This window comes from Lissotriton vulgaris, chromosome 5 (genome assembly GCF_964263255.1).
Source record: "Lissotriton vulgaris chromosome 5, aLisVul1.2, whole genome shotgun sequence".
Taxonomy (NCBI): domain Eukaryota; kingdom Metazoa; phylum Chordata; class Amphibia; order Caudata; family Salamandridae; genus Lissotriton; species Lissotriton vulgaris.
In genome coordinates, this window is record NC_141693.1 from 1702259892 (window position 1) to 1702271910 (window position 12019).

Genomic DNA, 12019 nt, shown 5'->3' on the forward strand with positions numbered 1-12019 from the left:
ACACTTCAACAAGACTCATTTTTGTTTTTTAAAATAATAGACACTTATTGCAGAGAACAAATGACAGTAGTTCAGAAATAAGCCACGGCTGCTGCTGACATGATGTGGTCATAGAAGTGGCCGGACAGTCTACATTCTCACAAGAGATTATGGAACACTCATTTAAAACTTCTCATCTCACCATTTTACTCTTCAGGTTTTCTAGATGAACACTAGGCGTTATCCAAGAACAACTACCTGTCCTTCAAACAAAGAACACTGGACAGACACTTTCAACCAATATTATTTATAGTTCATTGCAAAGTTTCAACAGTGCTTTGCCAAAATGGACGAAGTGCAGTGCAGAATTTTCATGAAGGAGATTCGTACAGAACATGGCAGTATTATACAATGATGACCAGTCCTAGAATAAGAAAGCTTTGTGGTCGTGTATTGTCCTAGTTTGGTAAATGGTCCAGTGTGAAGTGCGCGCAGTGATGTGCTGTAAAACGGCATTCCATCTGCCAGGGCTTCCGTAGGCAAAGCTCAGAGGGTGAAGTGGTATCTCAGACGAGATCAGGACTCTCGTTTCTGTACTGTAGTCGATGGAGGTACTGTTCAGAAGAGACATCATTCAAGAATAATCAACCTCCAAGGCTGCATTTCTATTGTAAAAAGAGTCTGCATCGGGGGATGCTCTTTTACCTTTGTAGCACCCAAGATGTAGAAATCTCTCCCAGACAGAAACGCTGAACTATCCTTCCATAAAAAATGTAAAACTTGGTTATTCAGATCGATCAGATTGAGGCTGTTTTGGTTGGAGCTGGATGTGTGTTAGGAGCAGAACCTCAGCGCTGGGACACTTAGAAGTAACTAGGTGCTTAATAAATTACTTTGTTATTATAATTAAGATGCACCAGTTAACTTTCAAGGTTGTAAGATTTAATATAGGCCTTTTTTAGTGAGCCTGCTAGCACTCCCGTGCAAAGTAAATAAAAAATCAGAACATGCAATCGCACATCACACGCTCACGATACTCACAGCATGCAGACTTCAATTAATCCTGAGTCTAGTGATGGATCTGTGAACAATGCGAAGGAAGATATAATACCCTGCATTGGGGTAAGCTTCTCTTCAATCATGTCATGCCAGGTGCAGAGACAGTGTAATAGATTTGAATTGCAAAAATCAAAAGCTGGCTGCAAGGAACTTTCAAAACATTATGCTTTTAGATTTGTCAATGTGTAAAACAAATCTTTGGCGCTTCACTCTTCAAAGTATGAATTTATCCAAGCCATATTGTGCGTCTGGAACGTGAAAAGATTTAGGCACATGATTCTGTTGAAGTCTAACATGTACAGCAGTGGTAGAAAAAACATCCAATTGTAATGTATGCGGCGACTAACACTAACTAAGAGTATATAACACACTATGAGGTTATTAGGATGCCATATTTTGGTGTATTCAGAAAAGCAATGTGACACACACACAGTCAATTTATGTTTACCTATTTAGGAGGTGTAAATCGTTCAACTAGTTTTCTCTTGTTCACATTACTTATTCCTTCACAATTTCCATTCATCTTTACAGATTAGTGCAGCTAGCCTCCAGATGGGTCATACAGCTTGTGCACCACATAGTAGAAGGTGTTGCATTAAAAGAAGGCTTACGATGGTCAAATCTTCACTTAGTATTTAGTTCATAAGCGATGTACAAAACAGTTCCCAGTCTTTTTGTTGAGTCTAAACTCATCGCTGCAATGTTTTTCATCATTGGAAATTAAAACATTAAAAGTCACCTTTTTCTGGTTTGATACTTATGGACCAACCATTGAACGAAAAAAGGCCATATGACTAGAAACAGTAGAGTTGGACGTGAGACCTCCAATGAATGCCACCACTGCTTCTGTGGGATAAAAACATAATAGTCAGGCAATCAGTGAGACATCAGGCACTAAACCAATGTAATAATTAAAGTTTTACTCTATTGCACCACAAAGGAGTGAATCCTTGGCTGATTACGTAACATAGAGCTTTTGGCAGAGGGTAGTGGGAACAAAAGTCGTTCACAGCAGTGCAAACTTCTCAGACTGCTCCGAAGGTGCAGCAGATCTTCTCAGGTCAGTGAGACATAGCATCCAAACACTATCATTTATCATTCCTAAACCCCTCTTCCTAACCCATTGGCACTGTTTCTATTTACTAACACGCCAGTGGTGGTTCTTGTTCATTTAGATCTACTGACAAAAAGGAGACTGACAACACTATCATTTTGTGTACAGGGAAGAAAACAATACATGATGATAATGATTAATGATCATTAATGACCTAAGGGGTTGGATTCAGTGGGGTTATTAAATGACTAGAGGCTTTGTAGCCCTATGTCTAAACAAGGAGCAATTCAGAGAAGTCACAGTGACCACGCAGAATAAAGTTATGACATTAATGATTAAAGTTAATGAGAAAAGCTTAAAGTCACTTGACCTTCAATGTAGCCTACATTCTCCTCACGATAAAGATTCGCATTGCGCAACACCGTCTCCACAAATAATCCAAGTTTAGATCTCGGAAATATAAACTGATTAAAGAGAGCATATCTGAAATAAGCACAGTTTATCTCCAATTCGCCAATTATGTTATAATGGGAGTTATGTGGAAGATATACAGTACTTTCACTAGTAAGTGAAGACATTTGTGAAAGAATGCAGCCAAGTTCTGCACTAAGAGGTTAGCGTTTCACTTTCTGGCAGATCGGGGCTTTGGAAAACAATTCTGATGGGCTTGGCAACAGGACAAGGAAGGAGACAAATTTTCAAAAATAATCCTACTTTTCTTCCTGTAACAAAGAAAAGTTATTTACTTGTAATCTTAGTTCTGCCTTGAGGGTTGGAAGACGGTACAACGCACAGAAAAATATTGCATGCCTTGTCCACGCATTGTTTACCATGCATTCTTTTTATATATAAAAACAACATATTTTTTGGGGGAGACCCCCTAACTCCCCAACTTACCTTAAATGCATGGTAAAGGCATTGGTTGGAAAGTCATACACGTGGGAAAAATATGCATGCTAAAAAATGCGTGGTAAAGGCACAACGAGGTAAAAACCTTGTTGTAAAGGAGGTTTCGCTTCCTGAAGATATTTGTCACAGAATGTATAAACACTGAATACATCTGCCCAAGAGCAGGAGTTCAGAGCAAGTCTATAAAAAATAAATCTTGTAAAAAAAAAAAAAAAAGAAAACACTTTTTTTTAAAACAAATTTGTATTCGTCAAGTTGCACATATATTGCAGGGATCTGCAGAGACAACTGCACAATCCAACTATACAATTATAATGACTTTGACTTTTACCCACAAAAACCAAACACATACCAACAACACCTCCCACCCCCACCCAACCCCTGATCGCACAAGGTCCGCATTGTCTTGTCCACCCCATGGAAATATAACAGGATGAGGAAGCCCCTCCTAGCCTACCCATAGTATGTCCCAACAGTATGAAGATATACATATGTGTTATCCCAATGGATGCACCTCTGTCCTCGAAGGCGGGTCTAACAACAATCCCTGATAATCCGCTCACCGTTTCCAAATCTTGTAGTGCTTGCAGGGTCACCCCCTAACAACAAAAATAGGTTGTTCTAGCCCCATACAGAAATCAAGCCCATTCTTCCATGCGGCCAACCACGGGGCCCTTGGCGCCTTCCATGCCCTGGCAATGTGTCTTTTCGCCAATGTGAACCCCAACTGCATAAGGTGACGTTTATAGATGTTGCCTCCTATTCCCTCCAAAACATGAAGTAGGGCCAGCTGAGGCATACGGAGGAACTCCCACCCCAAAACCTTTGAGAGGCAGGCAAATGCCCCTCTCCAAAAGCGATCAAGAGATGAACAGCACCAAACTGTGTGGCTAAATGTGCCCTCCTCTCGACTACAGTGAAGACGCACCCAGGAGGTGATCAGCCCTGCCTTCCACAGGCGCTCTCGGGTTAAATATACCTAGTGCAAATATTTGAACTAGGCGAAGACGCATCGCTATTGCCGTCCCTTGCGCGGCTGCTAAGGCCTCTGTCCAGTCCTCCTTCTCCAGGGTGCCCACATCCCTCTCTGAAGTGTGGGGGAGCAAGGAGTAACCAGGGATTGATTGATTCTGAAAATTTCCGGTCCCCTAGGTCTCCCATGAAAACCTTGGCTTCCAGCGGGCTAAATTCCGGGAACGACTCCAAACCCTCTAAAGCAGGGCACAGGGCGTGTCGAAATTGAAGATAGCGATAAAACTGGGATCGTGGCATAAGGAATTCTTTCTGTAGGTCCTGGGAGGATTTGAGCGTCTGGACCCTCGTGCCATCGCCAAGGACCGAGATCCCTATCGCATCCCATCCCTGAAATCCCTGTAAGGCCGCCAACCGCGGCAATCGCCCGTTGCCCCATAGTGGCGTTTCCGGGGTCAGAGTGTTTCACCACCCCATTCGTCGCAGTGCCTGCCTCCAGATCAGAAACACTACCCTCGTTACCGATGACAGCAACCCCTGCAGCTGTGCCGAATATAGTATGGTATGTAGGGAATGATGTCCCATGAGCTGCCCCTCGACTGCATACTCCGGATCTTCCCTGTCGCCATACCACCACTCCTTGAGAACCAATAGGTGTGAGGCTTAATAGTATGAAAGAACATCAGAGGAAGCTAGCCCCTCCACAGTAGGTGGACAGGAAGCATGTGCATAAAGCCACCCGAACCCTTCCCCCTCCCACAGGAACAGTCCAAGTGCTGCATTCACCTGTCTGAACCATCGGGGCACAATCTATTATGGGTGATTCTGTAGCTGATAGAGGAACCGGGGAAGTGCCACCATCTTATATATCGCCGACCTGCCATACAAAGACATTGTATCCTGTCCACAGCTGTAAGAAAGAAAAGAACATCATCTGCATATAATGCTAGCCTATCAGATTGACCCGGTGCCCATTCAAATCCCCGGATCTGTGCGTCAACGCGCACCCATACAGCCAAGGGCTCCATGGCTATTGCAAATAGATATGGGGACAGGGGGCAGCCCTGCTGTGTACCCCACCCTATAGAGAAGGAGAATGAGAGCGCCCCCGCGCCACTCGCACCAACGCTGTTAGATCTGTGTATAATAACGTTAGGTATGAAAGAAAGTGAGGGCCAAAGCTGAGCCATCGCAGCAGGGAAAAAAGGTATACCCAGCTTAGAGAGTCAAACGCCCTGTCCATATCAGCTAATAGAAGTGCAGCTGGTTCTCCCAATTGCCTGATGCCCGCTAGGGCCACATGCGCATGTCTGATATTGTGTCTGGTCGCCCTCTGGGGCATGAACCCAGCCTGATCAGAGTGCACCAGTACGGAAATGTGGGGCATGAGGCGATTGGACAATGCCTTGGCCAGGGCCTTCGCCTCCACATTTAATAGGGGATTTGGACGATAGGAAGCATGTTGCTATGGAGGCCGGCCCGGTTTATGGAATACTACCACCTCTGCATGCCTCCAGTCTGGAGGAAGAAAGCCCCGTTCCCGAGCTTCCTCCACCACCGGCCGGAAGTGAGGGGCCAATTGTATAAAAAAGTGTCTAAAAAATTCACTAGGGAACCCATTGTGTCCTGGCGCCTTACCAGGGTTGAGTTCTCCGAGGGCCGTTCCTAATTCGTCATCTGTCAGTGGTAGTACCAACTGCTCCCGCACCTCATCCGAGTATAAAGATCTGCATAGTATGTAGCGAAACTTTCTGCAATAGCCGAGGGGTCAGTTATCAGTTCTCCTGCCGGGTCCAGAACTCTCAGTAGGGACTGGGCATGGAAGGTTCCCTGACAAAGCCGATGCAGTATCTTGCTGGACTTGTCGCCTCATTGGTAAACTCTGATATGCGTCGCCAGCCAGGCGTGGCGTGCCTTGTCCATCAGAAGGGCCGGGTAGTTCTGCTGGGCCATCAACAATTGCCGCCTAGCTTGGCTTCCCTCCACCTCCAAGCTCCTATGTTCGAGTGCCACTATTCCTGCCTCCACTCGTAGCAGCTCTTCCCTACGCCCCTACGTGCTGCTGCGCACCAGGAAATATCTACCCTCCTCAGTGTAGGTTTCAATGCTCCCATAATGTCTCGGTACAGGACACAGTCCCCACGTTAGCCGTCAGATAGCGATCAATGGCTTCACTCATGTGCTCCTTGTAGTCGTCATTCTGCAGATGCCACACAGACAGACGCCACCTGAACGGTTGTCGCCCTCGAGCTATCTGGAGAGTAAGGACCACTGGGGAGTGATCCGACAGGCCCCCGGGCAGAATATCCACAGATACCACCCTACCCACAGCGGCCCTAGGAACAAAGAGATAGTCAATTCTGGAGTATGAGTCATGGACTGCAGATAGATAGGTGAATTCCTGAGCATTCCCGTGATGGGTGCCGCCATAAATCCACCCAATCAAGCCCTGTCACTAGAGAGTGCAATTTCGTAGGGCAACTATTCTCCGGCCCCGCCATCTGTCCTGGCCTAACTCCATAACATCGTTCCAGAGAGCGCGTCAGGGGGAGCACATATGCTGCCCAATACAAGGAGGTCCTCCCCAATGCTACCCTGAAGAAACACATACCTCACCTGTGTGTCCGTCCATTGTTTTTCATGTGTGTAGGGGACCCTGCGGTGTATCAGTATCGCCACCCCCGTGAGCCCCTCGTAAAGCCAGAGTGGAAGACCTGCTGAAACTTGTAACTCTGAAAGCAGGGCGCCTTTGTGCCCATTAGATGGGTTTCCTGTAGCAGAAGTACATCGGCCCGGCCTGTTTGGCCTGATGAAGTATAGCCCCGTGTTTAATCTTGTCTAGGGTCCCGCGAACATTCCAACTAACGATGCGGAGGGTACCCGGGGACACCTGCGCCCTAAATGGTGTATCAGCCATCCGGGTGTGTCCCATCTTTAAGCTTTTCAAAAGAAAAAAATAGATAACAAGGGAAACCGAACTAGATACTACCCAAGCATCTCCGCAATACAACACATGAGCACTCCATACTTCAAAAGAGGAATTTTACACACTAAAATGGAGGGAATGGAAATTGAGAGGATAACTGACAATGCGCTCACTGTTGTGTAATATAGGAATTGTTCGCGAGAGCAGTTGCTTAAATCTTGAGAACAGTGCTGAATCATTTGTTCGGAGTATTCAATTCTAAATTGTGACTTTTATGCTTCTTTAAAATCAGATTTATATAATACAATGTGTTCTTCCAACATTTGGTGGACGTATGCAAAAAGTGATAAATAACACACAGGTTAGTGATTATGTAAATGATGCAGACGTAATGATTGTCTAATGTCCTAAAAGATGAAAGCACACATTAAATATGTGTATAATTGATGGTTAACTGTTGGACTGGCCCTTCTGGCAGGTTCACCCCTGAACTTTTTGCCTTTTAGTGTTACATACTTATAATGATTTCTGGTCTTTGCGCACTTTAGCACTGTGGCGCAGTGTAAAGTGAGTGCGCTCTCTGAGAGCGTGTGTGAGATTGGCCTGCCCTCCCATAGGAATGCATGGGGAACGTGTGTGCCCATGGTAATTCCTGATGCGTGGAGAGTGCAAGCTCGAGTTTGGTTTGTGCGGACTCGTGTGATTAAATGCTGCGCGATGATGTGTGCGGCGTTATTGCGTCTAGTGTGGAATTGCCACTTCTAGAAGTTGGCCTGTCTGTGCAGTGAATCTGCTGGCTTGTGATTGGCTGGTGCTGGCTGGTGTGCCAGGCTCCTGGAGTCAAGATGGGTCTGCCCCGGGGGTGAATGGGAGATCTGCATGTTGATGGCTGGGGAGGAGTGCACCTGGGACCTGAATAGGGCTGGGATTTCCCCCCACAATGCTGGCTTCACCCCCTGTGGTGTGTCTGATGTCCCTGACCCATCCTGTGAATAGAGAGAGGGGATGAGCAAAACCAAGTGCTCAGGATCCAGTTGTATCTGGTTCGCCCCTTGCCTGCACCTTTAGACAAAGGAATTGTGTGTATAAAAAGAGGCTGTGACCTCTTGTAAAATGTTTTTGTTTCCTGACTAGAATCTACCAGGGGCGTGCTGCTGCTGGGGCCCAGAGGAAGGCTTGCCTCCCTGGGCCCTGCCCAGCCCCTGGATTGCTGTTGGACTTTGTGCTGGGACCCCTCTGCCTTGCCTGGGTGACTGGAGGTCTTCCCTGTGCTGAAGAGCTGGTTGCTCCATGTCTTTATGCCCAGGACTTCTTGAGAGCCCCCCTTTTCTCCAGTTGCTGTGGTGAACTGGGGTTTCTATGCCCCCCTGGCGCCTGGGAGCCCTGTGCTCCTTTTCCTGGTGGTTCCCTTTGCGAGGGAATCCCCTGGGGAGGGATTCCCCCGTTACTCCTGCCCTGCTTATTTAATTATTTTTATCGCGGGTGCCATCCCGCTCCTTTATTTCTTTATAGTTCGGGTACCCACCCAGAGTATGGGCGCTACTTGATTTATTTTTTCATGATCGCGGGTGCCTGCCCCGCTTCTACATAATTTTCTTCACCGAGGGTGCCCACCCCTTATTTTATGCCCCCGAGTCTCACCGCCGTAGCCCGGAAGAAGATGTCCGGCCGTCTGCCTGGTTGTGGGTGGGGCAACGATGCGAGCAGGAGCCTCGCGGGCTCCACTTCTGCTCCTCCCCAGCCAGGGAGAAGCCTCACAGAGCCCCACTGGCTCCATTCCAAAAGTCCCGGTCCCGAGACGGGGGGCCGGGTGAAGACTGGCGCCTACGCGGGCTGGGCTCCCATGACTGAGGGAGAGCCCCGCAGCCGCCATAGACGTCCCGCCGGAGGAGACCGGCAGCCTCAAGAGCCGGTGAGCGACATCGGCCGAAGGAGAGGCAGAGTCAGAGCCGCCCCGTCTGGCAGTGGGCCACTCCAACATTGTTCAGCCTCTCAGTAGCCCCCGTGGGGCCAACAGCTCATCAGTCCTGTTTTGGCCCCCCAAATTCTGCAGGCACAATGGAAGAGCCATTTTCCAGAGCGGCCCGATGGCAGCGGGCTGCTCCAGCCATTAGGGGCAAGTTTCCCTTACAGAGCCCTGTGTCTCCGAAGCCCCAGTAGTTTTGAGAGCCAGATGGATCATAGGGAGCACAGGTTTATTGACTAGAGCCAACGAACCCCCGCATTATTTCCAGAGCCTAGAGGGCTCCAACATTTGACCAGGGTATTTAATGGACCAGAGGGACCCGTGTTCACCTCAATGCTTTGACTATTATTTTAAAGAGCCCCGTGTGGCTCTAACATTGGCATATTAGTTCCTATGGGCCATTGAGGGCCCCTGTCGCAGTTTGCTTCACAGCTGCCCAGCAAGTATTGGGCAGCTGCACAGTTTAGGTATTTCCTTCCTAGGGACATGTACTTTGGACGCAGGAGTGAGTCGCACTCCTTCATCCCTACTTTGGCCTTCCCCAGCTGCGCAGCACTTAGTGCCAGCTGCAGCTTTTAGGCCCCTTGCTATTGTCCCCAGCTGCCCAGCAAGTAGTGGGCAGCTGCTACGTTTAAGTTTTGGCACAGTGGCGCAACCTGCACTTTGATGTGAGTTATGTGCTACATGTGTTTTTTGCGCTAATGTGATTTATGTGCTATTATGATTTATGCGCTATGGCTTGGGGTGTTAGGAAATGTACTGTCTGTAGTATGTTTTGCGCACCCTGTGTTCTAACACCTCTGAATGTGTTTTTATGCATCATGTGTAAAGTTTCTGGCCTATACCCCTAAATGTATTTTTATGCTTAGGTGGTTGTTTTTCCTAGTATAGTTATGCTAGTGAGTTCATGGTTTCCTGCGTGATATTTTCCTAATGTAGTTAGAGTTGCGAAAGTGGTACTTACCTTTTACCAGTGGTTACTGGTTGTGTGCTACATTTGCTATTTGGTGCTTAAAACTATCTCCAAGGGCTTGATACTGAGCTCGCCCCCCTGACCAGAGTCCCAGGACCAGTGGACTCTATAGTGCCTTCCCTGACAAGTTGCCGGGACTTGTCTGACCTCCAGGTGTCGCTGGAGCCCCGCCTGAAGTGTGCCTTGCTCGCCCCCCTTTGCAGCCCGTGCCTGGCCGCCCCCAGATGCGCCGCTCTCCTCTGAGCCACGTCCGCTTCGCTGGGCCACCCGCACCCTTCCCCCTCCACCTCTGAGCCGCACACCTTTGGGTCGCCCCAGCCTGAAAAAGCCTGGAGCCCCTTGGGGAGGTGAGAAACGCCTGCACGCTTGTAGCGTACCGGCCGCCTCCCGCCCACTCCGGTCTGCCAAGATCACCCACGCATTGTCCCGCGCCACCAGAACGGAAGGCACGGTCCGTACCCGCCGCCAGTTATTATATGTTCTATGTTCTAAAAGTGTTACTCCTACAAAGTGCTAATTCTACCAACGGCTAGTTCTAAAAGTGCTTATTCTGGACAGTGGTCCATGTGGTCCTGTCCCATGTATATAATCCCCTGTAAATTCTGCCCGTGCCTATAGCACAGTGTAAAGTGTGTGTTCTTTATCTAATGTGTTTGGTATAATACAAAGGCTATTTTTATATAACCTTGTGTGGAGTTCCTTTTGTGGGGGGCCTGGGATGTTGTTACTGGGGGTGCGTGCGGAAATACTTAACCTACATTGCCTGCGGCATTATTCTTACTGCTCGCGTCACGTTACCTAGAGGGTGAGCAGGGGTTATCTTTGGCGTGTAACTCCCTTGCCCTGACTAGAGTGATGGTTTCTGCCTGGCTTTTGCGCAAGCCTTAGCCAACTGGAAATCACCATTTCTAACATTGGTGGCAGCGGAAGGGATCCGAATTTGTATTTGCGCAGTACCACAGCGACAAATGGCTCCACTACAAAACTCTGCATTTTAGATAGTCACATGAAACGGGATTATTGTTTTTAAGTTGTTCTAAATGTCATTTCTTTGGAAATGTGTTTCTTGTGCACTGTGAGTTAGGTGTCACTAGCTCGGGAGGGTAGATCATCCCTAAGTGCAGTATGAGTTTTCTGGATTCACCAGTAAGGTGGGATCCAGTGGTGACAGCAAAAATGTGTCCAGTGCATGCGTTCCCAGTCTCGTTCCCGGAGTAATGGTACCTGTGTCACGTGTGGTCAGGTTGAGAAATCAGAGATGGTAGAAACTGCCTTGCCGGTCTGTGTGGATGAATGTTGTGTTGCATTGGACAAGTGGTGTGAGTTCTCTGGGATATGGAGCTGGCTGAAGGAATGAGTGTGAGTTCTCTGGGATGGGGAGCTTGCTGAATACTTGTTGTGTACTCTTGTTTTTACTCAGACACCTAGGTTCCTTGTGTTAAACTTTTCTCGAGAACGTCTGCCAAAATAAAGCCTGCTTTTGATTTCTGTGGTCTGTTTACATACAGTATGTTAGAGTTGGTAAGGTTTTGGGAAGAGGGAGACATAGAGGTGGAGTGATTCCAAAAGGAGTGGCTGAGGTGTTTCACAGCCCAGCGTGGTGGAAGAGGTTCAGAGTAGCCCAGCTAGGTCCCTGTGAAGGGGCCCACGTCCTGTCTCTGAGGAGGAGTAGTGGGTGGGACTGCGTGTCTCCAGGTGCCCAAAACCCAGTCTCCGGGCCTGGATTGTTTCTTAAGGGAACATCAGGTCGGGCCGAGGCCATTTGAAGAGGATCTCCCAGGGTGGAGAGAACGTGGAGCACCTGTAAGCAGGGCTCTAGTAGTTCTGTTGTCTGGCAGTACAGCTCCAGTTGGGAGGGTGCAGAAGTCCAGATGGAGGGGTGGGAGGGGGATAGGCTCCCCAGTGGAAGAACAGTGGGTCAGGGGCCAGCCAGAAGGGTTGTGTCGCCGGGGAGTGACCATGGTGATGCCAGATTCTTTCCTGGATAACAGGCAGACTTGTGACTCGACACATTAGTTAAGTGTCTCCCTCAAGGAAGTCCTGGTGCACCAGGCATTTAACCAAAGGGTAGCGTCCCTAGGTTGGGGAGCCAGGTTCAGGTGTTTGCATGTCCTGGACGGCAGGGCGAATGTAGCCAGTATCCTGGCCGGTTTGTCTTCTAGGTGTACCCTTGTGAACACA

At 48.2% G+C, this 12019-nt stretch overlaps 1 protein-coding gene across 3 annotated transcripts in view; it reads right to left on the minus strand.

Annotated features, from left to right (window-relative positions):
• Positions 1–270: 270 nt before the first annotated feature.
• The window catches only part of ACBD4 (acyl-CoA binding domain containing 4), a 256696-nt gene continuing 244947 nt past the window's right edge, over positions 271–12019 (minus strand). For all 3 annotated transcript variants that reach the window (XM_086923872.1, XM_086923869.1, XM_086923870.1), the window contains one exon: positions 271–1884. In XM_086923872.1, the coding sequence (XP_086779998.1) occupies positions 1774–1884 (111 nt within the window). In that variant the 3' untranslated portion in view covers positions 271–1773. The remainder of the gene's footprint in view (positions 1885–12019) is intronic.